This window comes from Zonotrichia albicollis, chromosome 14 (genome assembly GCF_047830755.1).
Source record: "Zonotrichia albicollis isolate bZonAlb1 chromosome 14, bZonAlb1.hap1, whole genome shotgun sequence".
NCBI classification, from domain to species: Eukaryota; Metazoa; Chordata; class Aves; order Passeriformes; family Passerellidae; genus Zonotrichia; species Zonotrichia albicollis.
Window position 1 is genome coordinate 5317255 of NC_133832.1, and position 27100 is coordinate 5344354.

General features: G+C 55.4%; 5 protein-coding genes across 7 annotated transcripts; 3 read left to right on the forward strand and 2 right to left on the reverse strand.

Moving 5' to 3' along the window:
• Positions 1-226: 226 nt before the first annotated feature.
• RPL36A (ribosomal protein L36a) lies at positions 227-3210 on the reverse strand. Its single transcript, XM_074551844.1, has 5 exons — positions 3088-3210; positions 2745-2850; positions 1993-2060; positions 382-504; positions 227-295 (listed from the first exon to the last, which is right to left on the reverse strand). The coding sequence occupies exons 1-5, from the start codon at positions 3088-3090 to the stop codon at positions 275-277; spliced, it is 321 nt and encodes a 106-aa protein (XP_074407945.1). The 5' UTR covers positions 3091-3210; the 3' UTR covers positions 227-274.
• Positions 2744-21287, reverse strand: LOC102073229 (magnesium transporter NIPA2). 2 transcript variants are annotated; one of them, XM_074551842.1, is made up of 8 exons: positions 21110-21287; positions 20947-21003; positions 19842-19947; positions 19558-19718; positions 7035-18627; positions 4574-4694; positions 3088-3963; positions 2744-2850 (listed from the first exon to the last, which is right to left on the reverse strand). In XM_074551842.1, exons 1-5 carry the CDS (start codon positions 21225-21227, stop codon positions 18005-18007), a joined length of 1065 nt encoding a protein of 354 aa, XP_074407943.1. In that variant the 5' UTR covers positions 21228-21287; the 3' UTR covers positions 2744-2850; positions 3088-3963; positions 4574-4694; positions 7035-18004. The 2 variants fall into 2 exon arrangements, with proteins under 2 accessions (XP_074407943.1, XP_074407944.1); XM_074551843.1 differs by having other exon boundaries at positions 3088-4694; positions 19842-19932.
• BTK (Bruton tyrosine kinase) lies at positions 7063-14613 on the forward strand. 2 transcript variants are annotated; one of them, XM_074551840.1, is made up of 18 exons: positions 7063-7202; positions 7380-7478; positions 7648-7716; positions 8235-8316; positions 9733-9861; positions 9954-10021; positions 10516-10697; positions 10969-11031; positions 11267-11321; positions 11624-11706; positions 11816-11943; positions 12074-12148; positions 12489-12660; positions 12918-13134; positions 13386-13450; positions 13895-14013; positions 14121-14278; positions 14476-14613. In XM_074551840.1, exons 3-18 carry the CDS (start codon positions 7672-7674, stop codon positions 14545-14547), a joined length of 1713 nt encoding a protein of 570 aa, XP_074407941.1. In that variant the 5' UTR covers positions 7063-7202; positions 7380-7478; positions 7648-7671; the 3' UTR covers positions 14548-14613. The 2 variants fall into 2 exon arrangements, with proteins under 2 accessions (XP_074407941.1, XP_074407939.1); XM_074551838.1 differs by having other exon boundaries at positions 7081-7221.
• TIMM8A (translocase of inner mitochondrial membrane 8A) lies at positions 15243-16471 on the forward strand. Its single transcript, XM_005484541.4, has 2 exons — positions 15243-15377; positions 15696-16471. Exons 1-2 carry the CDS (start codon positions 15255-15257, stop codon positions 15855-15857), a joined length of 285 nt encoding a protein of 94 aa, XP_005484598.1. The 5' UTR covers positions 15243-15254; the 3' UTR covers positions 15858-16471.
• On the forward strand, positions 21275-27072 carry TAF7L (TATA-box binding protein associated factor 7 like). The gene is made up of 11 exons (XM_005484539.3): positions 21275-21494; positions 22363-22441; positions 22612-22745; positions 23091-23217; positions 23399-23457; positions 24463-24535; positions 24932-25048; positions 25149-25337; positions 25439-25551; positions 25814-25873; positions 26641-27072. Exons 1-11 carry the CDS (start codon positions 21429-21431, stop codon positions 26683-26685), a joined length of 1062 nt encoding a protein of 353 aa, XP_005484596.1. The 5' UTR covers positions 21275-21428; the 3' UTR covers positions 26686-27072.
• Positions 27073-27100: the final 28 nt, after the last annotated feature.

Sequence of the window (27100 nt, forward strand, 5' to 3'; positions counted from 1 at the left end):
GGAGTTCATCAACGAGCCTGCACCATGTTCATGCACAGAAGTCACTGGCACCCATTACAGAACACCTCTTGGAAACAATAAAGAGATCCCAGCTACTGGCACGGAATTTTTCAAAAGCCAGGGTTAAAACTGGTCTGTCAAATGTTCTGCAAGCAGCACCTCCCTACTGAGCTGATGCACTCACAGCTCCCACCCCAAGAGAAAACACATTAAGAAAAGCAAGGGATCAATCTAATTACTTTAATATGGTCCGTAACGATGAGCAGGACGACGCTCAGAACTGGATCACCTGGCCCTGTAAGAAACAAGAGACAAGAGTGAGTTTATTCACCACTGAGTATTGCCCCCCCTTTCTCAGCCACTCACAGAATACAAACTCACCTTTCTCTTCTTGTCTCCTCCCAGCTCAAAGTGCTTGCACCTCTTAATTGCCAGCATCCTCTTGGACCTGCAGTTAGGCTCCACACACTCCAGCCTCAGCACAATCTTCTTGGTGGTCTTGGCCTAGGAGGAGGAGCAGGGTGTTTCAATGAAGCCCACATTCCCAAGCAGACAAACCCTCAGGGAGAGCTTGTTCCCTGCACTGCTGAACATTCAGTTTGTCCCCAAAGCATAGAGAGAGACTACAAACACAGGTAGGCTCCCTCCACTGAAAAGGATCAGTAGGGGAGTGAAGTGGATTGGTATCTTCACAAAAAGGGCACCGGCAAAAGCATTTAGTGGGGCAGGGCTGGTTCCTGCAGGGATCAGCCATGCTGGAGAAGTCTGTTCTACTGAACAGAGTTAAGAAACCCACACTTTTAGTGTGGAAGCACAGACCAGCAGTGCTCAGGAGAAATCCAGAAGAAAATTGGAAAAAAGTAACAGCTGCAAGCAACACCACTGGCAAACTTTCTCTGGAAGGAGCAGTGACACAACAGGCTCAGTGCAGACCTGCAGCTACTCAGAAGCTGGATGGAACCTAAAAGACTGCAGAGGGGAGAATCCAAAGCTGGGAGGCTGCTGTAGCAGCTGGACAGGGCTGTAACCAGCAGCTAAAAACCTGCTAAAAACCTCAGCCAAGCATCCATACAATGCTGACTGGGAAAAAACAGAAATGAGAATTGCAATGTACAGGTAGAGAGTGCCAGCAGTGCAGCTGCTTGGTGTACCCTGCTTGCAGAAGCATTTTCTGAGAGGTCTCCCCACTTCCTGGCACAAAATCAACTTGAAAACCCGCTGCCTCATTTTTTCTTCTTGCTGGAAGGCTTCCTGTGCACCTCCAGCAGGACACCAGGGCTTCCCAGCAACGAGCCAAGCAGCATTATGAGCATAACTAAATAATTCACACAAAGTAACAAACCCACCCACTGGGGTTTGCTTCCCTGCTGTAAATACCACACCAAGCAAGCAGACAGCTCCTTTCCCTTTGCCAAGCCCTTCCCCTTGGGCAAGCAGTGAAGGAAACGTTCCTTTCACTGCAAATATCCCACTCCCCTGCAGCACCAAAGCTGAGAAGCTGCTCTGCAAACATAGCCCAAGTCACCCTGAAAATGAGGAGCATCTCCATGAGACAGCACAGCAAGGAGATGAGCTGTGCTCTTGATGGGAGCTTACAAGGGATAAAAAGAAGGATTTTACCTGAGCACAGAGTGACAGGGCAGTGGGAAATGGCTTCACATTGATAGAGATTTAGATTAGACAGTAGGAAGAAATTCCTCCCTGCGAGGGTGGGGTGGCCCTTGCACAGGTTACCCAGAGAAGCTGTGGCTGCCCCTGCATCCCTGGCAGTGTCCAAGGCCAGGCTGGGACAGTGGAAGGTGGCCCTGCCATAGCAGGGGGCTGGAACACAATGGTCCCTTCCAACCCAAGGCATTCTGTGATGATGAGGGGACACCTGCAGTGCCAGCACAGCACTGCCCTAACACAGCCAGAGCAGAGCACTGAGGAACCCCCTCAGCTGGGCACGGGCTGCCAGGGAAGTTCCTATTCCTGAGGAGCAAACTCACTCACCTTTTTACGGAAGATGGGCTTTGTCTGGCCCCCGTACCCGCTCTGCTTCCGATCATAGCGCCTTTTTCCTGTGGGGAAAACAGCTCTGGTCAGGCAACAACTGAGGAGATGCTCCAGGCACAGCTGGCACTGCCTAAATCCCTGCACAGCCCAGCTTGAGCCTGCACAGTCCAGCAGAACCAGTGCCACGGCTCTTGTGCTGTCCCCAAAAGTGGAACCTTCCCCTCACTGCGCACCCAACAGACACACAAGGTCAAGGCACTCGATTTATTCAGTTCTGTGCAGAGAAGGGTGCAGCACGGTAAAGCCAGCACACAAAGGGCTGAAAATATTTATACAGTCCTGTTCAGGTGGTATTTGTATAATTGATCCACATCAGTACAGGCAGACCTACCACTGGATTCACTTACTTTCACCTCAGCACATTTTAAACTCATAGCAGGGCTCTCCCTCAGCTGGCCAGCCTGGGCTCCAGTTGAGCTTTCACAGCCAGCCAGGTTTACCCAGAGCACATTCCATAATTAGTTAAACATTTCTATGCGACAACCATCCGAAAGTGCCTTGGGCTAACACGTCCTTAGTCTTTCTCCCTTTCTCCTATTTTTATAGTTCCCTTTATTGTACAGCACATCCTTTAGGCCAAGCTGTCCTCCCCAGCCATACAAATGTTCCCAATGTACACCAGCCGTGCAGGGCACACCACACCCGGACCGCACTCAGCTCCCCGGGGCCCGGAGCGAGCCCGGGCTCACCCTGCGCGTAGAGCGAGTCCTTCCCCTTCTTGTACTGCGTGACCTTGTGCGGCTGATGCTTCCCGCACTTCTTGCAGTACGTCCGGCGGGTTTTCGGCACGTTCACCTGGAGGAGAGGGAGAGAAGCCGGTCACGGCCGCTGCGCATACGCCACATCCCGCTCCGAAGGCCCCGCTCCCGCCCTTCCCTTTCCCTCGGGCCCCGCGCTGCCATCCAGGGATGGGTAAGTCCCGGCACCGGCCTGGCCGCCCAGCACGCACCCATGGCAGCGGAGGGAGCCCGGCCCGGCGCAGCCACGGAGCGGATGGCGGCGGATGGAGCCCGGCCCAGCCCCAGCACTCACCATTTTGGCGGCGGCGGCCCGGAGAGGAGGAGCTGACCGGAAGCGGAAGCGAATGCGAGCTGGGGACCATAGAGAGGAGCGCGCAGGGGCGCGAGGGGCACGGCGCCCCCTGGCGGCGGGAGGGGAGCAGCCATGGGAGGGAGGGAGGGTGGGTGTGGGACGGGGGTGTGAGGGTGGGGAACCGTGGGGTCTGCCGGTGCAGGTGACATCCAGGTGTTCGAAACACAAACTGTGTGTCAAGAGTTCATTGTTAAGGTTTAGGGCTTGACATGTTTCAGAGATTTCAGACCTGGGTGGAAGTTAACAAGGCTTGGGAAGAAGGATTTACCATTACAAAGAGTGCAGAATTTAGGAGCACAAGAACAGTTGGCAGAACTCTCAAGACAAGGATGTAAGTAGCAAAGCTAACTGAACAACTGTGCTGAATCAGATCTGAGTGGATAAGAGAGATTCCAGATCACAGCACCAACTCACGGACCACCAACCCAAGAAACTCACTGACCCAAATGAAGACTGAACATGTGGCCCAATTAACAAAGGAAATGAGGGAATCATTTAACACTACAAGACAGCATACTAAAGAATGATGTAATCTGTAGCCAATGAAAATTAATGTTTTCATTTACTAAAACGTATAATCGGTGCAAAGTTTTGATAGCTGCTCTGCTGACTTTGTGAATTTACCACCAAAACCTCTTTCAACTCAGAACTCTAAATAAAAATACCTTGGTTCTGTGTGGGGATCAGCCCCATTGGGTGAAAGAATGCATTTTGGGGCAACATAGGGTTGGTCATCCAACTCATCCAACAGCTGGCACTGCCCAGAGCCCGGCGCAGGCTCCCGGCCTGGCGCCCCCACGGCAATGACCCGGCTGTCTGCAGGAGGAAACACAAACCCTGCCTTTGAGTCACAAAACGAAAAAAGGGGAACCGAAAGGGTGGGGTTGGCCGGCCCCGTCCTTCCTCCCTGCGCACCCTGCCGTCTCTGCGGGTCCCTGCCGCCACAGGCACCCCGAGCGGCCGGGTGGGCGCGGCGGGCCCGGCAGGCCGGAGTGGCGGCGGACGGGCGGTGAGTGAGGGACCCGGAGCCATGGAGGGCAGCGCCGCCTGGGCTCCTGGGCACCGATGGGCCCTGCTGATGTGCCCGAGGGACAGCTGGGGTGGCGGGAGGCTCCATGTGGCTGTGCTGGTGGCCTCACACCTCTGCTGGGCTCCGTGAGGGCAGGGGAGCCGTGCTGGGCACAGCGCACACGGGGCGGGTGAGCCCAGCGGGCAGGGCAGGGCTCTGCCTGGTCCCACTGCCTGGCCAGTTCCAAGCAGGACGCGTCTGACCCTGTCACCTGGCCGGGGCTGTGGGGTGCAGGGAGGTGCAGGGGGTGCCAGGGGGTGCAGGCTGGGCTGGAGCAGGGAATCACAGCGGTGTGAGGCTGCCAAGGCTGCCAAGAGCAGGGTTGGGGCTCTGCCAGTGTCTTTGGCCATTCCTCACCTGTGCTTTCCGCAGTGGGCGCTGCTGGTGTGCAGCTCTGCCTTTGCTCTCAAGTCTCTCCCATGCAGGTTTCCCCCTCTGTCCTTCCCACCTATGGTTTTTGACACTCTCAGCGCTGAACCTGAAACATAAGGGCTGTGAAGTTAAGATGAGGGTGTGAAGTTTGTCACTCTGTCACCCTTCCCTCTTGTCCCAGGCATGCCAGCCCCACACCAGAGCTTGCCTGTGCAGGAGGGGTGGCTGTGGGACCATGGTGGGACACAGTGCAGTGGCATGAGGCCAGCAGCATGTGCCAGGCTGGTGGTGGTCTCAGAGCACGCTGGGCAGAGGTGTGAGCATGGCAGGAAGTCACACTGGCTGGAGGGGGGGACACAGGACATGCTCCCACACACCCACTCGTCACCGCTGTCGCCGCACAGCAGTGCTGGCTGTGGGGCTGAGCCCTGCGGGGCACCCACAGGGGGTCTGTTGGCACTGCTGGGGACAGGGAGGCTGTGCCATGATGGGGCACAACAGCCCTCTGAGACACTCGTTGTCCTTTCTCCTCTGGCAGTTCCATCCAGAGGACGCAGTGAGGACGTGTCCCACCTGCCTGGCACTGCTGGCCATGACCCCGCTGCTGTGACTGCAGGTAAAGCTCCAGGGAGCTGGCACTGCAGCTGGAATGGGATGGAGTCCAGGGCCCCTGTGCTCAGCTCTGTGTCTGTGCCAGGGAGGGCAGTGGGACGCTCCTGCTCTTGGGACACAGGATCAGCAGCCACACTTGATAAGGAGGGAGAATGAGGCACAGGGCTACACGGTGGTTCTGGGGTCACTCTGGGCTCATCCACCACCCTGCCAGCAGTCTGGGGGTCAGGGGGGCCATACCAGCCACCTGCAGGGACGCCAGATCCCTCCTCCTGAGGCCTCAGTCAGCACACTGCTGTTTGTTCCAAAAGACTCCAAAATTACTAATTTTTTAAGTTGGGCTTTTTTTGACCACCCAAACAAGCTGGAAAGGTGTGAGCCATAAAGGCCACAAGGAGGGGAGAGGGAAGCCTGGTAGAGGGAATCCTGCTTGTCCCCAGCCTCTCTGGGTGCTGTGGGGCAGGACCAGTACTGCAGCAGCAGGGGCTGTGCTGGGAGGCTCTGGGCATTGCCAGCAGATGGGAGGACACCTCTGCTCCTTGTCCCCAAGCTGGGGCTTGCCCTGGAGGGAGGCACAGTGTGTGGGACTGGGTCCTGGCATCTTTGTTCCCCACCTGACCGTGTTGTGAGTGAGCCAATGCCCATCTCCTGTGTGTGGTGAATGGATGGAATACTCAGCTGGGGAATGGGGGGGCTGAACCCCTGTTTCTGGTCCACCTCTGAGCCTCCCCCCGAGGAGATGGGCTGTGGGGAGCAGGGGAGAAAAACAGCTTCTCCCAGGTTACTTTCCAAAGCTGTGCTTATAGGAGGAAAAAGGGGAACAAGGTGAGGGTGAAGGGGAAGCAGGGACTGTAGGTGGTCAGGCAGGAGACAGGAGCTGGGCTCCAGGGGCTCCCAGCTCAGCAGGGGCTGCACACAGCTCACCCATCAGCTCCCAGACTGCAGTCAGGTGCTGGTCACAGCCCACAGCTCCAGCCACGTGGCTCTGGGGGTGCTGGGCCCACCTGGGGGTCACAGTTCTGAGTACAGCATGGAAATGGGCCAGGGAAATTTCCAGTCCCTAAAGGCAGGGCAGCAGTGGGATGCAGGGCTCTCATGAGCCCTTTCCTGCACTGCCCTTCCCTGGAGAGGCTCAGGGGAGCTTTGTTGATGGCTGGGGGAGGATTTAACCCCTCTGCCTGCTGGCTGGAGGCAGCCCTTCAAGACTGGCCACTGACAAGTGCTGCTCAGAGGGGAGGAAGGGGAGTTGAGCTCCATCCCTGCACTCCTGCAGGCTCCGTGGACACACAGGGGAAGGATGACTTTGGGGCTACTCCGTGCTCTTGGCAGCACTGTGGCTTTTCAGGGCCAGGCCCTAGCCACAGCTTTTTAGGGACTGGTCTCCCGTGACCAGCCCTTGCACGCCGCCAAGTCAGCACATCCCCGGCACGGAGAGGCTGCGGTGGGGCAGGAGGAAACGGCCCACACAGGCTCACATGCACAGAGCCCGAGGGGAGGAGCTCCTGCGGGGTGTCACAGCCGCCCCGCTCCTCCCTGGGGCTCCGAGCTCCCCCCGTTTCTCTCTGTCTCCAGCCCTCTGTCCATCTTGCATATCCTGGGGGCCTCTTCAGCAGGAGAAGGAGCCATCCGGGTGGTGGCTTGGTCTGCAGGTTGGTGTGGAAGAGGTCACATCACAAACAACCCACACTGACCTGCCCTCACACCTCTGTGGCTGCTTCCCCTCGCTGTGGGGGTCCCAGCACCCCCTGTGTGCCCTTGGGGCGAGGGGCAGAGTGCACTGAGTGAGGTCCAGCAGGTTTTGGGCTGAACAAACACCGTGTCAGCATTGTCTTACCCACAGCCAGCCTGTGAGCACAGCACGGGGGACACCAGGGGTTGACATGGCCAGTGTCATCCTGGAGAGCATCTTCCTGAAGCGCTCGCAGCAGAAGAAGAAAACATCTCCCCTCAACTTCAAGAAGCGCCTGTTCCTGCTGACGGAGAGCAAGCTGTCCTACTACGAGTATGACTTTGAGCGGGGGGTGAGTCTGCAGCCAGAGGGGCTGGGCCAGTGTCCAGGGGTCACAGCTGTCCCTTGCCAGCACATAGCCCAGGGGGTGGTTGGACAGGGAGAGGGGCTGGTTTGAGTCTCTCCAGGTCTCCACTTGGTGGCTGTTTGAACCAAGGCTGTCTCTTGCAGCGCCGGGGCAGCAAGAAGGGCTCTGTGGACATTGAGAAGATCACCTGTGTGGAGACAGTGGCACCTGAAAACAACCCTCCCCCTGAGCGACAGGTCCCGGTGAGGAGGGTCCCTGGGGTGGTGGCAGTGGGGGACAGCCCTGCTTGGTGTGGGGGGCTCTGTCCACACCATACCAGGGGTATAGCTTGATGCAGAGCAAGGGGATGCCAAAAGCTGTGGGCCTGCTTCAGAGGAGATGCCAGCATCCATCTCTGCCTCTCTCTTCCAGAGGAAAGGGGAGGATTACAACAACATGGAGCAGATCTCAATCATCGAACGGTTCCCCTACCCCTTCCAGGTGAGTTTTCACTGCGCCCTCTTTGCTGCTCCACTCTGCCTGGGGGCAGGTCCTGAGGGGGGGACCCCACAGGGGCCTGGGGTCAGACATGGCATCACTGCCCTGGTGCCAGGTGTCACTCAGCTGCTTGGAGACACTCTGCTGCTGTCCACACTGCTGGGACAGCCAGGTGAGCCTCTCTGAGCCCCGAGCCAGCTCTGTTTAAGATGGAAACCTGCTTCTGAGCTCTGAGCTGCCCCTTTCAATCCCCTGGCTGATGCTGGAGGGATGCTGGCTGCACACTCAGCCCCCAGCCCAGCTGCCTGCCCTGCTGGCACCCAGGCACACCGAAAGTCAGAGAAGGAAGTGGAAAGTCTCGGGGGAGGGGGCTTATTTTTAACCTCTTTGTCACGGTCCCGCGAGCACCGTGCGGGGCCAGCAGACACCGGCGGGGCTGGCTCGGGGTGGCCACAGGGCTCGGCTCCGCCCGTGCCTGCCTGAGAGCCCTGCCCGCGGCGCTGAGCTGAATGTTCCTGCAGGTGGTCTATGACGAGGGGCCCCTGTACATCTTCTCCCCGACCGAGGAGCTGCGCAAGCGCTGGATCCATCAGCTGAAGAGCGGTGAGTGCGGGGGCTCTGCAGCTCCCTGGGGAACCAGCAAGGCACAGCTGTGCCTGTGCCTGGCCCTCAGTGCAGCCTCCCAGGGCTGCCTGGCTCATGGGTACCTATCCCATGGCTGAGGAAGGAAGAACAAGCTGATCCTGCCTGGGGCAGGTGAATGCTGTCACCCTCTGCAGCAGCATGGCTGAGGCTCCTTGCCTTCTCACAAACCTGCTCCAAAGCAGCTCAAGCAGGCTCAGAAATCATTGAGGGCAAGAGGAAATAGCAGATGTGGCCATACAGCTGTGCTGCCTTGGCATGTGAGGGTTGGGTGCCCAGTGCTTTAGGAAACATGGACCACAAACCTGCTGGGAGCTAGGGGGTATCATCCCCAAACCACCTCAAGCCTTCCTCAGTGATGCTGAGCTTATGCTCAGAGCTGGGTGGGTGCTCCCTCCTTGAGTGGGTTGCAGCAGCACTGTGCCAAGGGGCTCCAACCACCCAAAATCTGCTGGAGCTGCCTGTGTGTGCCTCCTGGCACATGTGTGTGTGTTTCTGTGGCTTTGTGCTGGCAGGGTGGGATCAGCTGCTTGAGTTGACACGGGGAAGTTGGCTCGAGCGGGGCGGAAGAGGGGCAGGCTGATAACGGGGAAGTCGGTTATCTCACAGGAGCCCCAGCAGAGCAGCCAGTCCTCTCCCCACTTCCCTGCTGAGGGAGGAGGGCTGCTCTGGCAGCTCAAGCCAGTGTAGAATCCACAGGGAAAGGAGAGAAAATGCTGCCTTTTTGCTGACAGGATGTCCTCCTCTTACTCCACCAGAGAACGGGCTCTCTGCAGCCTGTGCAGCTGCTGGGCCAGCCCCAGGCTGTTGGCAGTGTTTAGGCACATCCAGTTGTCCCTCTGACTTGAGGAGAAGTGTGAGGAAGCTGGTCAGCCTGCCTGTCAAGGGAATATTCTCCCTGCCAGGGAAGTCTCTGAGCAGGCACAGCGTGGTGGCAGTGCCCTCCTCTTCCCATGGAAAAGCCAAGCACAGCTCTGGCCTCCTACTCCACTTCTGGGGGAAAAAAGGGCTCAAAAGAGCTGTGAACCATGGGCCAGAGCAGCCTGGGGGTTATTGGATATTTTGGCTGGCAGAAGAGCCAGGTCCTTCTGTGACTGGCTCCAAGCATGCTCATGCTCTTTTGCAGAGCTGCTCAAAAGCTTGGATCTGACATCCAAGCCTGGCCCTTCCCTGTGGCACAGGGATTGCACAGCCTCAGCACTGAAACAAGAGTGGTAAGCTGGGGAAAACCTGAACATCAGGGCTCAGGGGACTGCAGCACAGCTGAGAGGAAATGATTTAATGCAGCTGACCACTTGCACTGAGGGAGCAGAGAGCTCTTGCAGCAGGCTGGGGACACAGCCCTGGCTCACACACATCTTCCCTCCTCTGCCACAGTGATTCGGTACAACAGCGACCTGGTGCAGAAGTACCACCCCTGCTTCTGGATCGACGGGCAGTACCTGTGCTGCTCCCAGACAGCCAAGAACGCCATGGGCTGCCAGATTCTGGAGAGCAGGAATGGCAGTAAGACACCAGGCACCCTCCCCCTGCCCTGGGGAGCACTGCACACAGTGCCAGGGGTCTTTTCTCACCTCAGCCCCTCCTCTGTTCCAAAGGTTTAAAAGTTGGGCGGTCGCATCGCAAGACAAAGAAGCCCCTTCCCCCAACTCCTGAGGAGGACCAGGTAAAGGCCAATGCCAGGGTTTGCTTCTCCAGAGTGTTGGAGAAAAGATCTCCCTGGCAAAAGCCAAAATGTTCAATGACTGCTCAGAGATGTACAGGCAGGACTCTGTTCTGGGGAGGGAGGTCAAGATGGTGACCTAAGGAAGAAGGAGCTTGAAGCAGGGGATGAAGCCCAAAGGCCTATAGGGAAGTCAAATGATCTCAACCCTAAGGTTTCCCAGGGAGATTAAAGCCCTGATGTAGGCTGGAGGAGTCACAGGTTAAGCCAAAAGGTAAAGAGAAAACACTTATCCTTTCTGTGAAGATGGGGAAAATATTTTGATAAAAAGTCCAGGGAGAGGAAATGGGTGTTCTGGTAGAGATACACATGGGAGCTGAGACAAACACTGCACTGACCTTGCCTGAGACCACTGCCCTCCCAGGCCTGGGAAGGGTCTCACATGGTGTATGTGCCAGCCTGACTGTGTCCCATGCTCTCCCTCTCCCTGTGGGAAGATGGTGATGAAGCCTCTGCCTCCCGAGCCAGCCCCCAGCACAGCAGGGGAGAGGAAGAAGGTGGTGGCCCTCTACAACTATGAGCCAATGAATGCCCAGGACCTGCAGCTGCACAAGGGCGAGGAGTACTTCATCCTGGAGGAGAGCCACCTGCCCTGGTGGAAAGCCCTTGACAAGAATGGGTGAGAGCTCCCACTGCCCATGGCCGTGGTGCTCAGGCACTGGTGGGCAAACACATCCTTGGGCACCCCTTGGGTGAGGACAGGCTGCCTGCCCACCTGTGGGCTGCCCTGGGGAGGAGGGGGAGGAGGCTGAAACCAGCTGTGGTGTCAGCCCTCCCCAGATGGGTTTGCACCAAAGCTTTTGAGCCCATTTCTATCAGCCTCCTGAGATAGGAATATCTTTTCCCCTTGGCCTCCCCTATCAGAGTGTGACCAGCCCTTTTCTCTGCAGGAGAGAAGGATACATCCCCAGCAACTACGTCACTGAAACCAGAAATTCCCTGGAGATCTTTGAGTAAGAGAGGGCACAGGCACCTGGCGAGTTGCACTTGGTTGGAGACATTTTCCATTTGGTTGTTCCCCTCCACAGCCCGTGAGCCCAGCCTGGCTGGGTCATTCTCCCTCTTCCACATCCTCTGACAGCCTCCAGCCCCTGGCAGCCATCCCTGCCCTGCTCTCTGCACTGCCTGTCCTGGCTGGGCACAGAGGTGGCTGTGGAGATCTCTCTGATGGCTGTGTCCCTGTTCCAGGTGGTACTCCAAGAATATCACTCGGAGCCAAGCAGAGCAGCTGCTGAAACAGGAGGTAAGTGTTGCCTCCCGAGGCTGGGTCTGTTCTCACATTGTGTCCAGCATGGGACCAACCCTAGCTTTTCTGGGAGAGGAGTGTTGCCCCAACAGCCCCAGGAACCTTCCCTATCCCAGTGTGAGCTCCTCCAGGCAGCCACTTCAGGAGATTGCCTCCCATGCAGGGACTGGAAATAGGATTCCTCTGACTCACTGCATCCTTCCCAGCTATGCTGTGATCTTCACTCACTTCAAGTTTTGCCTGTTCAATCACACACAGTCCCCACAAACACCCAGTGCCCTTTCCCATTTCTGTTTTAGGGTAAGGAAGGAGGCTTCATTGTCAGAGATTCCACCAGCAAGACAGGGAAATACACTGTCTCTGTCTATGCCAAGTCCTCTGCGTAAGTGCCTCTAAGAACAGCTTGTTCCTCCCTCAGAGGGCCTCTCCAGACACCCCTCACCCTCTGCCTCTCCTCCCCTTGGCACTGACCTCATGTTCTCCCTCTCCAGAGACCCCCAAGGCACAATCCGCCACTACGTTGTCTGCTGCACCCCCCAGAATCAGTATTACCTGGCAGAAAAACACCTCTTCAACAGCATCCCAGAGCTCATCACCTACCACCAGCACAACTCTGCAGGTCAGTGCTCTGGAGACACGGTGAAGCCAGCAGTGTTTGCTCTGGCACCACGGCATCCCCACCTTCCTGGGCCAAAGGCAGGAGTTGTGTTCCCTGCTGGAATGTGGCATTCTCTGCTGCTGTGTTTCAGGGCTCATATCCAGACTGAAGTACCCCGTGTCTCAGCACAAGAAAAGTGCTCCTTCCACAGCTGGCCTTGGCTATGGTAAGCCACAGCCTGGGCTACCTTGCAGTTCCTTGGTTAGAGGGTTTGTTTCTGCTGGCAGCAGCCTTCCCAGGCTGGGATCCTGGCTGTCCCACAGCTCATAGCCTTCCCAGGAACCACTTCCCAGCTGCCCTCTGGTGACAGTATTGACCAAAAGACTCCACAAGCTGCCCTGCTCCCATTCCCTGGAGTTACAGGTCTCAGATGTTGTGGATTTTGTGGATGATTTTTCAGGCAGCAAATGCTTGTGAGCTTTTCTTGGGCTTGCTAGATTGGCTGACTGGGAGCACCGTGCAGGGAGGTCACCTGTACCCACATTACACTCACATTCTTGTCCTAGGCTCGTGGGAGATTGACCCCAAGGATCTGACCTTCCTGAAGGAACTGGGGACGGGGCAGTTTGGTGTGGTGAAATATGGGAAATGGAGAGGCCAGTACAACGTTGCCATCAAGATGATCAGGGAGGGCTCCATGTCAGAGGACGAGTTCATTGACGAAGCCAAAGTCATGATGTAAGTGGTGGGCACCACACAGGGCAGCACTGGATGCTCCTTGCCAGAATGGCTGCACTCCTGGGAGTTTTGGAGGGACAGTCTTGGGCAGTCCCATACTCTGCAAAAAGCATCCAAGATCCCACTGGTTTTGTGCTGATTCTTTTGTGAGGTTTTCCAGCTGAGCTAGAAACACCTTCCCTTTCCAAACTCTACTTATTCATTCCTTTGCTCCCTCGCTTTCTAGATGCTCAGAATTGCCTTTGTCCCCAACACAGGAACCTGTCTCACGAGAAGCTGGTGCAACTCTATGGGGTCTGCACTAAGCAGCGTCCCATCTTCATCATCACTGAGTACATGGCCAATGGCTGCCTCCTGAACTTCCTGAGGGAAACACGGCAGCGCTTCCAGCCCGCCCAGCTGCTGGAGATGTGCAAGGATGTCTGTGAAGCTATGGAGTACCTGGAATCCAAGCAGTTCCTCCACAGAGACCTGGTAGGGCTCTGGCTGCTTTGTTCAGGCAAAATCCCACTGGGGAAATTGCCCCTACATAGATAAACAGGATGCTTGGAGGCCTCAGTTGCTCTCTGCTGAGGGCTCTCTAGCTTGCCCCAGTCCAGGTGAACTTGCAGGACAAAGTGAGGTGAAGTATTTGGTGGGTAGGATGAGATGAAGTTCACCTGCTACAGGGGGATGGGAGAGACAAGAGCAGGTAGAAGTAACTGCCTCCACCTCTGCATTCACAGGCTGCTCGAAACTGTCTGGTGAATGACCAAGGAATTGTGAAAGTGTCAGATTTTGGTCTTTCCAGGTCTGGTAGATGTGTCTGTGTCGCTTTCCTGTCTCAGTACTCCATCTCCTCCTTCCATCAATTCTACACTTTAGTCTTTGTCCCCACCACCCTCCAGCTCTGCTTTACCATTGTCTTCCCATTTAATCTGCTTGGCTCAACCTTCTGCCTCTCCACTTTCCACCATCCCTTTCTTACTTTCCCTGGCCCTTTCCTCCCTCTCTCTGTATCTTCTTTCCCACCCCCCTGGCTGCAGCTTTCTCTCCACATCCCCTTTTTGCTGTGCTTCCATGTCAGCAAATCTCTTCTGCAATCCTGGCTAACACGCACATACTGCTGAAACCCATGCAGAGCTGCAGCCTCTGGTCATTCTGAGCTGCCCATTCCTTTTGAGCTTGCTCAGCTGTGTGGAGGAGGGAAATGTGAAATCCAGATGAGGCACCCTGATCCATTTTCCTGCTGCAGGTACGTGCTGGATGATGAGTACACGAGCTCCATGGGGTCCAAGTTCCCAGTGCGGTGGTCTCCTCCTGAAGTGCTGCTGTACAGCAAGTTCAGCAGCAAGTCTGACGTCTGGTCCTTTGGTAAGGGCACAGCATTGCTGGTTTGGAGGTTATGAACTCCTCTGCAAACCAGGTGCAGGCACAGGTGCTCCAATGCCATGAGCTCTCCGTGCTGTTCCCCCCAACAGGTGTCCTGATGTGGGAAGTTTATTCCCTGGGAAAGATGCCTTACGAGAGGTTTAACAACAGCGAGACAACCGAGCACGTCATCCAAGGCCTGCGCCTGTACCGGCCGCAGGCGGCCTCGGAGCGGGTCTACGCCATCATGTACAGCTGCTGGCACGAGGTGAGTGGGTCTGTGCCGTCATGTACAGCTGCTGGCACGAGGTGAGTGGGTCTGTGCCATCAGGTACAGCTGCTGGCACGAGGTGAGTGCCTTCCACCCCTGATGATGCCTCCAGCCACCCTGGCGGGGTGACAGCATCCCCAGGGCATGGCTGGGGCAGACACGGGCTCCAGCCAGGCTCCCCTCTTGTCCCACAGAAGCCTGAGGAGCGCCCCACCTTCACTGTGCTGCTGAGCAGCATCCTGGACATGGCTGACGAGGAGTGCTGACCACAGGCACTGCCCCGACCCTGCCCAGCGCTGCCACTGCCCTGTGGGACACCCCGCACACCGGCTGGCACAGTCCTCATGAACAGGGGCGTGCAGGAGTCTGGGGGACCCACACGGCTGCACCCACTCCATCACATGCTCAGAGCTTCAGCACATCCCTGGAGCTCAATCCCATTCTCAGAGCTCCATCACATCCCCAGAACTCCGTCAGCACCTTGGAGCTCCATCACATGCTCAGAGCTTCAGCACATCCCTGGAGCTCCATCATGTGCTCAGAACTCCATCACCCCCCTGGAGCTCCATCAGCGCCTTGGAGCTTCATCACGTGCTCAGAGCTCCATCACCACCCCAGAACTCCATCAGCGCCTTGGAGCTCCATCACGTGCTCAGAGCTCCGTCACCACTCCAGAACTCCATGACATCCCCAGAACTCCATCAGCGCCTTGGAGCTCCATCACATGCTCAGAGCTCCATTGCATCCCTGGAGCTCCATCACCGCCCCGGACCATTCCCTCTCCGGTCGGTCCCGGACAATAAAACGGTTCCAAGGCCTCCCCGTTGCGGCCGCTCCGCCCCGCCGGCAGGGGGCGCGCGGCGGGCGGACGCGCAGGCGCGGCGCGGGCGGAAGGGGCGGGCGCGGCACCGGCGGCACGTGAAGGTCGCGGCGCGGCGGCACCGGGAGGGACCGGGGGCACACCGGGAGCGCCATGGACCCGCCGTCCGCCGCCGGGCTGGGCGGGGCCGACCCCCAGCTCCAGCGCTTCATCGAGGTGGAGACGCAGAAGCAGCGCTTCCAGCAGCTGGTGCACCAGATGACCGAGCTCTGCTGGGTACGGGCGGCGGGCAGGGCCGGCGGCTCCGGTGACCCGGTGGCGATGGTGGGGCGAGGCGGGCTGGGAGGCCGCGCAGACCTTTGTCCCCGGGGGGAGGAGGCCGATGGGGACAAAATGGAGCCGCCGTGGGAGCAGCCCCAGCTCCGGTGAGCACAGAGCGGGAGGGGGCGGCTCTCCGGGGCGGGCAGAGCCACGCGTGGGGAGCGGCCGAGCTGTGCTGAGGGTCCCGAGGGGATCGGGGTCCCGAGGGCGGGAGATGGCCGGAGGCACGGCCCCGGTCGGGCTGCGGTACCAACGGGACCCCGCTGTGTGCAGGAGAAGTGCATGGACAAGCCGGGCCCCAAGCTGGACAGCCGGGCCGAGACGTGCTTCGTGAACTGCGTGGAGCGCTTCATCGACACGAGCCAGTTCATCCTGAACCGGCTGGAGCAGACGCAGAAATCCAAGTCGGCCTTCTCGGAGAGCCTGTCCGACTGAGCCGGACCCAGCCCCGCCAGGCCAGGCCCTCGCCCATGCCCACTCCTGGTCACTCCGCTGCCCCAGGGAGCCAGGATCAGCTCGGGGGGTAGGATTTGATTAAATGCCAGTCTCGGGGAAGTCGCAGCCAGATGAGAGCCCACAACAGACACACGGACGCCGCACGTCGGGGTGATGTGCTGCTCCCGGCCCTGCGGGCCAGCGGCCACCTTTGTGCCGGGACCCGGGAGGTTTGGAACGTGCCCCTGGGCTGAGCAGAGGGTGCTGATGCTCGTTTCACGGATGCTCCCAGCGCCGATGGGAAGCTCGGCTCTGGGTGAGGCCAGCCCGCCTTAAACAGTGCTGCACAAAGCAGCTCTCCTGGGCACATCCTCACCCGCCCCGGGCTCCATGGCTGGGACAGGCACCCTGAGCAAGAAGAGCGTGTTGGGAACAGTGATCATCCCAGGCAGTGCCACTGCTGGAAAATACTTCCAGGCTTCCATAGGTGAATCGTTCATATGGCCAAGTGACCAATTTTCACACTCTGCAGCACAACTCTGTCGATGCTGACTTGCTCCATTAACTGCTTTCCCTGGGTAAATGTAATAAATATTAACTGGGTCAATTTTTAATATGAGATTCTCCTTTTTTCAGGTAGATCACTACTAAGAATGGAAAATCTGGCCTTCTTGTCACTCCCCCTCCTTCCCAGTTACCCTATTTATGGCAAAATTAGTAGGAAGGAGACATAACTGTCTTTTGGCTAGAAGGCCTTTTCTGAATTCTGATATGTTGCTCAATTAATCTGGTCTCATGAATCAGATTTGTTTCTGGGAGAGGCTGTGGCCTTTCCTCTTCCTCCCCAAAAGGTTAACAGCTCCTGCTGTCCTGGAGAGTAGTTTCTTTAGAGAGACTAAATGCAGGAATAACTAACCAGCTGCTTTATAGCCTCGTGCACCTTCACCTCTGGAGGTCACTGGCAGGAGGCCTGTGGGTGTGTTTTCTGGACCTCTGCCCCCAGGACACAAAGAGGAGCTTCAAACTGGAAAAACAACCAACTACCGATCAGCTCTCTGGGAAGGCAGCAGCATTTCAGCAATGCTCATACGCTGCAGGGTTCTGGGAAGCCTGGAGTGACCCTGACAGTGGTCTGGAGCTCTACACAGAAGCCTGGTAAAGCAGTCCTGCACACAACCCACTGCAGGGCTGCTGGAAAGAGCGTGTGAGCTCCCAATGTGGGTGGCTTGTAGCCAGCAGCCTTCCTGGGAACAAACTCAGGATGTGTTTAGCAGCTATGCAGATGTAAACCCATGTCAGTGAGGACACAGCTATCTAGTTATCTGTCAGAAACTTACCTCAGTAGCTAGGGACCAGGTTCCCAGAGTAGGTGATTGCCTCTCCTGTCCTAACTTGAGTTTCTCTGGAGCACTCACAGAGTTCTTCTACCCCTGTGATCCTCCATGCCTTCCAGTGTTAACCCAGCTCTTGGTGTAAATGCATCACTCAGCACTTGGAAACTGAACAGATCAGTTTTTAATAGAACACAGGAAGCTTCATCAACCTGCACAGCAGACTTTGCACGAAGAGGTTGGTCCCTCTGTAAGAGCCACAGCAGCATGTGGCAGCACCACTGAAGTTTCCCCGTTTGGGCTGTATTCTGTTTTTGGATGTGAATCTGTAAATAAATTCTAGCAGAGTGAGCAAAACCAAGTACTTGACAGAGGAATTTTTGCATTAATACTCTCTGAATGTCACCTTTAAAGCCAGACATCCATCTTCTCACTGTTCAACCTTAGCACCATGTTAGATCATTCTGTAACTGTTAATTCTGGGTTTAAAAAACAGTGTGAGCCTCCCCAGATGTGTGACCTGCCACAGAGTCAGGGTTAGCACTGTGTTAGTGCTGCAGGCCTCTCTGCACAGCTGAGCTCCGAGTCCTGATGAGGGAAAATTAATTCTTCATATAAAAGAAGAGTGAAGAAGCACAGGATGCCAGGAATGGGGCAGTTCCCAGGGCTCCTGTCTGTTCCACAGGAGGCTGCTGGCCCTGTCAGGCTGGTGGTGCCTGGACTGGCAGAGGGTAACTCACAGCTCCTGCAGCAGCACGTTCAGCCTTTGGCAGGGAGAGCAAGAAAACAGCAGTTCACATGCTTCCTCACCTGCTTTCACTTCTCCTCTTCCTCCTCCTCTGCACTCTGAGAGCCCTTGTCCTCCGAGGGCAGCAGGGGCTGGTGCTGACAGCTCTGATGTCTGTCTGCAGTGCTCCAGGGAGGGTGTGGGTCTGCCCTGGCTGGCTGCAGGAAGAGGGGCAGGAGGCTGGGGGTGAGGGGCAGGTCCCTGAAGGCGTGCAGGAGGAAGATGCCCGACACGATGGTGAGGAAGCCGCTGATGGAGCCGATGATGTTGTCCAGCACCAGGTGCTGCCACTCCTTGAAGAGGATGGCTGAGCACGTCATGACTGCTGTGGTGAACAGCACGTAGTAAATGGGTGTGACCACAGAGGTGCTGAAAATGTCCAGGGCTTTGTTCAGATAGTTGATCTGGATGCTGATGCAGATCACCAGGCACACCAGGAGCACCCAGCCCAGGGGTTCCTTCAGGACTGGCTTCCCAGAGAACAATTCCTTGAGGGCAATCCCCAGGCCTTTGACACAGGATACAGACAGCGAGCCGATGGCAGAGCAGACCAAAACATAAACCAGGACATTGCTCTGTCCATAACGGGGTCCAGCCACAAAAATGAGCAGAAGGGAGCTCACCACGACACACACAGCAAATACAATGAATCCTTGGGGAAAGAAGAATTCAAGAATTCCCATCAGAACACAGCAGCACCAGTCACAGATATGACTGAACAGCAAGGAGAGATGGAGACATCTCTACTGCCCCATCAGCCTTTCTGGCCTCCATCTGAGGGGAACAGGGTTGGAAAGCCTGAGCAAAAGCTGCAGAGACAACAACAGCTCATGACAGTGTGATCACAAGCCAGGCTGTTGGGGATACAGTCTGCTGGGAGTGGCAGGGCCACTGCCAGGCTCCACAGCACTAACAGAACTGGGGGACTTGTGACCAGTCCAGCAGGAGGCCCAGGAAGGTGACAGAAGACTTGGGAAGCCGTGGCTGAACTCTGTAGACTGGTGGGATAAAAAGAAAAGTGCCACATCACCGGAATGCCCTGCCAGTGCTCCCCCTAATGAGCAGCAACATCTGCCTGTTACTCTGCTTTGCTCCTCTCCTTATGCTGCCTTCCTCCTTCTCTTTTGGCTTATTCTGCCATTTGTGCTATTGCCTACATCATATCCTTGCAACTTGATTCATCCTCTGAGATAAATACAAGGACTACCTGATCTTGGGCACAACTCCTTGAATTCTTTTGCCTTGAGTTCTTTTGCCTGAATTTCCTCCTCTGTCTTCTCTCAGCCACACCACTACCACCCTTATGTACAGGAATTCCTTCTGCAGTTCCTGGCACTGCCACAGGCCAATCCCTTCTGCTGACAGCTGCACCTCATTTCTCTGCTCCTCACTTTTTGCATTATGCATCACAGACAGTAAAAAAACCAGCCCACTTGCTAACTAGTAATGATTCCAGTGGGGTGTACAGAACAAGAAACAGCTCAATTACCATTTAGTTCAGTTTTTTCCAATCTCTCCAAGTTGTATCCCACCTTCTACTGTCATCAGCCTGAAGTCAACAGAAATCCTTTTATTTTAGTACCTGGATCTTTCAGCTTCTCTGCCATGGACTCCAGGCTAGAAACCTCTTCTTCCTGTGGAGCATGGATCACCATGACGGTGGAGCCCAGGATACTCAGGATGCAGCCAATCTTCCCATGAACATTCAGCTGCTCATTCAGGAAGATGGAAGAGAGAACTGCACTGAAAAAGCAAAAAAAAAAACAAGCAAAAAAAAGGCAAAAATCAAATCCTAAACCAGTCAGGACAAGAAATGGATACCTGAGGGCTGGTAGGTGAAGTAAGGCTGTTTCTGAGGCTGCTTACCTAACAAGGACACTCAGAGCACCCAGTGGAGTTACCAGTGTTGCAGGGGCAAAGGCATAGGCGGCGAAATTTGCAGCTTCTCCAATTCCCACTGCAAGAGAAACTCCTATGAGCATCAAAGTGGGAGCAATTCAGCATAATACAAGCTTGAGTGTAGTCAGAAAAGCCTCAGCTTCCTCCTGAGCATGCTGTTTCTCTAAAGTATGCTGAGCAAGCAGGGAAGAACAGCACCAGCACCTTCTCTTGGGAAGAGAAGGCTCAGTGTTATGCACAGTGATCCTTAGTCACATGTGCCTCTACAGTGAGCAGCAACCACAGGAAAGTATCTCCATAATTTCCACAAAGCTGAAAGGTGTCTGTCCTTTTCCTGGAAAAGCTTTTACAGCTTTCTAAAGGATAAATCAGTTAGAGTTGGTTCTTAACATAGAAAAGTGTAAAGTAAAGCTGCTGAAATTGCTGCACACAGTGCTGGATGTGCAATTATCACTACATCCTCAGGGCAGGCCACTTCAGAAGCACTTAACCCAACCCAGCTAAACCAGCTCCTCAACACCTGTTTAGCACAGAAACTTGGTAATGCATGAGACTTCAGAATAGTTTAATTACAATGAGGTCAACATCATCATCAGAAACTTGGATAAAACTCAAGTAGTCAAACAAAAATGGTAGCAACAAAGCATGAAAGTGACTGGAAACAACCACAGCCACACTCTTATTTACGGAAGGCTCTGGATTGACCTAATTGTGGCCCTGCAGTGTGCAAAGAGAGCCTACAAGAAAGAGCGAGACTTTTTACAAGGGCATGTAGTGACAGGATAAGGGGGAATGGGTTGAAACTGAAGGAGAGTAGGTTTAGATAAGATACCAGGAATTGTTCCCTGTGAAAGTGGTGAGGCCCCGGCACAGGGTGCCCAGAGAAGCTGTGGCTGCCCCATCCCTAGCAGTGTCCAAGGCCAGGCTGGACATTAGGGCTTGGAGCAGCCTGGGATAGCGGGTGTTCCTACGGGAGGGGTTGGAACGCGATGATCTTCAAGGTCTCCACCACCCCAAACCACTCCGTGATCCCACGATAAGTGTGGTAACACAGTCTGAGCACGGTACTTACTGCACAGCAGCCCTGCCCACCACAGCCACTCCCGCAGGTACGCGTGCCCTCCTTGCCCTGAGTGCGGAGGAAACAAACGAGAAACCTCAGATGAAACCAAACCAAACTCTGGTCCCGACCCTCGGGGGACCCAGCGGGGGCAGCGCCCCGGGAGCGGCCGTACCTGCCCGGGCGCGGCCGCACAGCCGGAGCAGCCCCTTCTTCTTCAGGACAAAGCTGCCGCCGATGAAGGCGCTGGAGGCCAGGGCCAGCCCCAGCCCCGCGCCGAACCCGGCCCCCATGGCCAGCGGCACCGGAGCGGGGCCGGAGCGGGGAGGGAACGGAAGGGGCGGTGCGCCGGGCTCGGCTTCCGCGGGGCGGGACCGGACCGGGCCGGGCCGGGAACGGGGCTGGGGCGGCCGGCCGGCCTGGGCTGGGGGCTCCGGTTTCCGTGCAGGAGCCTTCCCTGGCCGCCGTGACCGCGTGTTTGTGTTTGAGGCGGGATGAGCAAGGGCAAGGACGATGCTCCGCACGAGCTCGAGAGCCAGTTCGTGCTGCGGCTGCCCCCGGTAAGCGCTCGGTCCGCCCGTCCCCTCACGGCCACACCGGGCTGAGCCCGGCTGGCAGGCCGGCACCGGCTGCCCCAGGAGGTGACAGGGCGGTGGGAAAGCTGCGGCTCTGGGTGTGGAAGCAGGCTGGGCGCTCTGGGGCCTGGGGAGCCCCTTCCCATTCTTTTGAGCGGGTTGTCCACGGCCTTCCCTAGAGAGGTGCTCCTACTGAGGCTCAGAGACAACCCAGAGGGTTTGGGAGGACATTTCTGTAAAGGTTTTGGCTCTTTAGTTGCAGTGACGATACGTGCCCTTGTTGCTGTTTGTTATGTGCATACAGCTGAGACTTTTTCTGGTGCCCAGCGAAAGGATGATAACCTAAATCACAATTTCCACCTCACCATGAGAAGGAACTTTCCACTGGGAGTGGCAGGGCACTGAAACAGCTGGGCAGGGAGGCTGTGGGATCTCCCTCTCTGGAGACATCCCAAACCCACCTGGATGTGTCTGCATCACCTGCTTCAGGTGACCCTGCCTTGGCAGGGGAGTTGGACTGGGTGTTGTCTTCTTCCACCCCCAGTTATTCTGGGATTCTGTGTCCTGCTGAGACCACAAGGGCTTGGTGAGGGGAGCTCTAAGTGCCCACAGTGCTGTGGAGCTCTGGCAGGTGTGTCTGTCAGGGACCTCACACCACTGTCACAGCCAGGGGTATGGAGAGCACTGGGAACAGCAGAGCCACGTTAACATGCTGTTGGGAAGAGGGTGCAGTTCACTATAGGTCTTGCAGATGCTGTCCAGCATGTGGATGGCAGGTGTTTAAAGCTGGGTAGGTTGGGCAGCAGTAACTCTTGGAGGAAGCACACCAGCTCCTAAAGAATTCCCTTCTCAGGAATATGCCTCGACTGTGCGGCGAGCAGTCCAGTCTGGGAATGTCAACCTGAAGGACAGGCTCACCATTGAGCTGCACGGTGAGTGAGCAGCACCAGGGCATGGTGAGCATCTGCTCTGGGCACTCTGCCTGCCCACAGCTGAGGCTGTGCCACCTGCACATGCTGTCCTGTGACGTTCCTGCTGCCCAGGGCTGTATTTCCTGGGTGGCTGTTGGGGCACAGCACTGACCTGCCCTGGTTCTCCCCAGCGGACGGGCGCCATGGGATTGTCCGTGTGGACCGGGTGCCACTGGCAGCCAAGCTGGTGGATCTGCCCTGCATCATCGAGAGCTTAAAAACCATTGACAAGAAAACCTTCTACAAGACAGCAGATATTTGCCAGGTATGAGCTGTCTTTCTTGCCTGCACCAACAGCTTAATTCATTGCTCCTCCTCCAGGCAAACCCCTGTACACTTTGGCAACTGGACACCCATTATAACATGCCCAATTCCTGTATCTCACAGCATTAGCAATTTAAAATTCCCCATTCCACTTGGTGTTTAGAAACCTCATTCCTGAAGTGTGAAATGTGATTGTCCTTGTGACAGTTTAACTGCTGCTGTGTCCAGCTGAGCTGGGGGTGCAGCTGTGTTTCCCACACCCTGTGCCCCTGAATCCCCTTGGCTGACACCGTGCAGTGTGCAGTCACTGGCCCTTCACATCCTTGTGCTCATGTGGGGATTCCAGATGCTTGTTTGCACTGTGGATGGTGATCTGTACCCACCTTTGGAAGAGCAAACAGTGACCACTGACCCCAAGGCAAACAAGAAGAAGGACAAGGACAGAGAGAAGAAATTCATATGGAACCATGGCAGTGAGTAGAGGCTGTGCCAAGCCCCTCCACCCCAGTACCCTACTTGTGAGCTGGGTGCTCACAGTACTGGCAGTGCTGCTGCTCCTTTCCACAGCTCTCTCTGTTGCAGAAGGGATCTTCTCCCTTCTGACACGTGCTTCTCTCACTGCCTGACACATGAAATCTCTTTCCTCTGTCACAGTCACCCTTCCCCTGAAAAATGTACGGAAGCGGCGGTTCCGGAAGACAGCCAAGAAGAAGGTGAGTTGTTTCTCACCCAGATGCAGATGAAATAGCCAAGGGCTAGGAGGGCAGAGACATTAGAGCTGTAGCTGTGATTGGTCCAGAAGTCATGTGTTCTGTAACATTTGTTCACTTTTCCTTGCCTGAGATGAGGGTGAGGGCAGGATTGTAGATTTAAACACTTCTTTGGGTGCTTCCTCTGTATTTTCCAAGATGTTTCTGAGGGGAAAGTTCTCTGTTTAGAGCACTGCTGGACCTCATTCCTGTGGCTGCCTTGCCCAGCCACATCTCTTCCTGCTCATAGAGAAGAAAGAAAGAAAGACTCATATGGAAATGAGGCTTCACTCATTCCTGCTTTCCCAGCTTAAATCTTCTCTTTCTGCACGGCCCATTCCCTTCCCCAAATAGTACCACTGTCACTTCAGCTGGGGGAGTGACAACAGATGGAGCTCAGAGACTGTCTCTGTGCATATGCACAAGCCAGGCAAGGTGTTGGGGAGAGGCAGCACCCCGAGGCTGGGAAGACTTGTTCTTCTCTCCTTTGCAGTTTCTGAGAACAGGGTTGAGTGTGATTTTGCATGACATTTGGGAAGCAAATTACTTGAGACATTCTTGTAGCCCACAGGAGAGATTTGATATCACTGCAGTAAAATTCCTGACTAATTTAAAAGTGAAAAATGAAGCCTTCTTTTGAGTGGGATGGGAAAGATTTGAGTTCACTTGAGTTCAGTTGAGTTGACCATCAACACCTCAAGGACTTTCTGCACAGACACAGAAAGTCTTATGAAATACATAGTATAAACAGAAAAGTGAGAGCACTCAACCTACCAAGGTACAAAAAAGATGAGTTGTTATTGGGGAGTGCATAAATTACTTCACAGTTAAATATGAGCAAACTGAGCAGAGAGATAAGAAAGCCTTGAAACAGTGCTCTATCCAGAGGAGCCTTGTAGTTGGCCAGCAGCAGCAGCATGCACAAGGCATTTCACAGTGTCTCTGTTCTCTTTCCCCTCTCTGGCCCAGTATATTGAGTCTCCTGATGTGGAAAAAGAGGTGAAACGTCTCCTGAGCACCGATGCTGAGGCTGTCAGTGTCCGTATCCTTTCAGTGGGGAAAAGCTCAGGAGTGGGACAAGGACATGGGTGTGACCTGGGGTTCTGGAAAGAGCAAGTTGAGCTTTGTGCGGGTGTGGGACTCTGGGACATCAACACACAAGAGGCACTGAAGTTTTGGAGCTTCATCTTTGCCTTGTTCAAAGGTTATTGTCTCCTCAGGGTGACCTTTCTTGTGGACTGTGTTGTTGTAGTGAGAAGGGACTGAAATAGAGGAGAAGTCATTAGAAAAGAATTCTGGGATGTTTCATCCTGGGGATCCATAGGTACAAGGCCAGGCTGGTTGGAGTGGCAGTGATCTGCCATTTTTAGCCTCTTCCATCACAACTGCATCTTCCAAGTTCCTCATTTTCCCTTGACTCACCTGTTCCTGCTGTCAGGCTGGGAAGTCATTGCTGAAGATGAAACAAAAGAAGTGGACAACCATGGTTCCCTCACCAGCCTGGACATCTCCTCCCCAGGGATGTCAGGGCATAAGCAAGGCCATGGCTCCTCAGGTGCAGTGGGGAAGGTTGTTTTATTTCTAGCTGTGGTCCCTGGCAGGCACAGGGCACTGGCAGCTCATCAGCTGTGTTTTAACTCTTTACCCCCTACTAGAACACGATGAACTGCGGGAGATATTCAATGATATCAGCAGCAGCAGCGAGGATGAAGATGAGAGGGATCATCATGATGATGAAGACCTGAACATCATGGACACTGAGGAGGACTTGGAGAGACAGCTGCAGGACAAGCTGAATGAGTCTGATGGGCAGCAGCAGGAGAATGAGGGGTCCAACCAGATTGGTGAGTGGCCAGCAGAGCATGGCAGAATTGTTGGGGTGCCAGGCAGACTGTGCTTCCCAGCTCTGCTGCTGCTCTGGGTCTGAGCTCACTCTCCCTTCCAGCCATGGGCATCCAGAAACAGATTGACAACCTGAAAAGTAAACTCCAGGAAACTCAAGACAGGAGGAAGCGCCAGGAAGATCTCATCATGAAAGTGGAGAACCTTGCCCTCAAGGTGAGAGCTCTCCTGGGGTTTCTTCAGACCTGCTTAACACTGTCTGGCCATTAGATCCAGCAGGCTGATTTGGAGAAGCCAGGAGCCTTTGCCTGCTGGGTTAAAAATAGCTGTGGTGTGGCTGTACACACTCCACATTTCCCTGTGGAGGCAAAGTAATCTGTGAAACTGGAGGAGACAAGGGGGTGGTTGATGTGTGGTGGCAGCACCCATTCTGCTGAGAGCACACTGCTAGCTGTGGTCTCCATGTTTGTGTCTGCAGACCCGTCTCCAGGCTGTGCTGGACGAGTTCAAGCAGCAAGAAGAGAGAGAGAAGCAGCAGGTGAGGAAAAGCCCACAGTGGAGTGGGAGGTACTGGGCACAGCACTGCTCTAGGCTTGGCCTGACAGAGTTCCCTGAGTCTTCCAGCACAGCAGCTGCTGTGAACTGCTGGTTACAGCTCAGGTGGGGTTGTACCTCATCTGTAGTGTATGGAGCTTCCCAAGGCAAAAGGAGATAGAAGGAGTGGGATTGACTGCAGTTTGCCCTCTGGAGCAGCCAAGCCATGCCCAGTCCAGAGCTGCCAGGATTGCTGTCTGGGGTGAAACACAGCACACAAACCTGTTGGCACCCCTGTACAAGGCAGGCAGTGGCTGTAGAGTTGTGGCAGATTTCCTGCCTGGGCAGCTCTGTTCCAGCCTGGTGCCAAGGCAGGAGGTTCTCACTCTCACATCCCTGTGGGCAATGCCAGTCCTGCCCCAGAGGAGCCCAAGCACAGCTCCAGGCAGCACACATGGAGAGCAGCCACTGATGTGGGTAGAAGATGTGCAAGAATCTTCTTCTCCTAGTAGAGAAGTCATTAGAAAAAAAAGGTCTGTGCTGTTTCATCCTGGGGATTCGTAGGTACAAGGCCAGACTGATTGGAGTGGCAGTGATCTGCCCTTTTTAGCCTCTTCCATCACAACTTCCAAGTTTCTCTTTTTCCCTTGACTCACCTGTTCCTGCTGTCAGGCTGGGAAGTCATTGCTGAAGATGAAACAAAAGAAGTGGGCTGGGGCTGCCTGGGGTCCCAGATGTGCCTCACTGTAACATGTCACTCTCTCTTCCCAGATGGCATCCCTGCAGGAGCAGCTGGAGTCCCTCATGGAGAAGTGAGCAGTGGGCCTGGGTCTGTGAGCAGAGCTGGACGTGGTCACCTGCCACACTGAAGTCCTTGCTTTAGTCACACACTGCTGCTGCCACTTGAGCCACTTGTGCTGCTGGGCAGTGGTACAGGGTCTGTGTGCAGAGCTGATGTCACATTCACTGTGCTGGCTTTGGCTGGTGGAGCTAAAGAATTGGACTATGCCTGTGAGAGCAGCCAAAAAACCAGATTTCCTGTCAATAGTCAGCACTGGCCTCCCCAGGACAGCACGGTGCTGGTTTCTGCATCTTACTGAGTCTTGGGCTTGATGGGCTGTGGCCTGGTAAGAGTTTGTTCTTGTGTTTGAGGAGTGCTTATATCTGCAAACCAAACTCAATAAAGTTTCCTTTTCAACCCTGGTCTGTTCCTTTGTGGTCTCCCAACCAC

Excerpts from the sequence above, each read along its gene's own strand:
- RPL36A (XM_074551844.1), bottom strand. Across the intron at positions 2,061-2,744 it reads GGACTCGCTCTACGCGCAGG|GAAAAAGGCGCTATGATCGG; the intron begins GTGAGCCCGGGC and ends TTTTCCCCACAG. Across the intron at positions 296-381 it reads GAGGAGACAAGAAGAGAAAG|GGCCAGGTGATCCAGTTCTG; the intron begins GTGAGTTTGTAT and ends TGTTTCTTACAG.
- BTK (XM_074551838.1), top strand. The coding sequence starts at position 7,081 with ATGGCCAGTGTCATCCTGGAGAGCATCTTCCTGAAGCGCTCGCAGCAG. Across the intron at positions 8,317-9,732 it reads GATCCATCAGCTGAAGAGCG|TGATTCGGTACAACAGCGAC; the intron begins GTGAGTGCGGGG and ends CCTCTGCCACAG. Across the intron at positions 11,944-12,073 it reads CCACCAGCACAACTCTGCAG|GGCTCATATCCAGACTGAAG; the intron begins GTCAGTGCTCTG and ends GCTGTGTTTCAG.
- TIMM8A (XM_005484541.4), top strand. The coding sequence starts at position 15,255 with ATGGACCCGCCGTCCGCCGCCGGGCTGGGCGGGGCCGACCCCCAGCTC. Across the intron at positions 15,378-15,695 it reads AGATGACCGAGCTCTGCTGG|GAGAAGTGCATGGACAAGCC; the intron begins GTACGGGCGGCG and ends CGCTGTGTGCAG.
- TAF7L (XM_005484539.3), top strand. The coding sequence starts at position 21,429 with ATGAGCAAGGGCAAGGACGATGCTCCGCACGAGCTCGAGAGCCAGTTC. Across the intron at positions 21,495-22,362 it reads TCGTGCTGCGGCTGCCCCCG|GAATATGCCTCGACTGTGCG; the intron begins GTAAGCGCTCGG and ends TTCCCTTCTCAG. Across the intron at positions 24,536-24,931 it reads TGCTGAGGCTGTCAGTGTCC|GCTGGGAAGTCATTGCTGAA; the intron begins GTATCCTTTCAG and ends TCCTGCTGTCAG.
- LOC102073229 (XM_074551842.1), bottom strand. The coding sequence starts at position 21,227 with ATGGGGGCCGGGTTCGGCGCGGGGCTGGGGCTGGCCCTGGCCTCCAGC. Across the intron at positions 19,948-20,946 it reads GTGGGCAGGGCTGCTGTGCA|GAGTTTCTCTTGCAGTGGGA; the intron begins GTAAGTACCGTG and ends TGATGCTCATAG. Across the intron at positions 19,719-19,841 it reads GCTCTGAGTGTCCTTGTTAG|TGCAGTTCTCTCTTCCATCT; the intron begins GTAAGCAGCCTC and ends TTGCTTTTTCAG.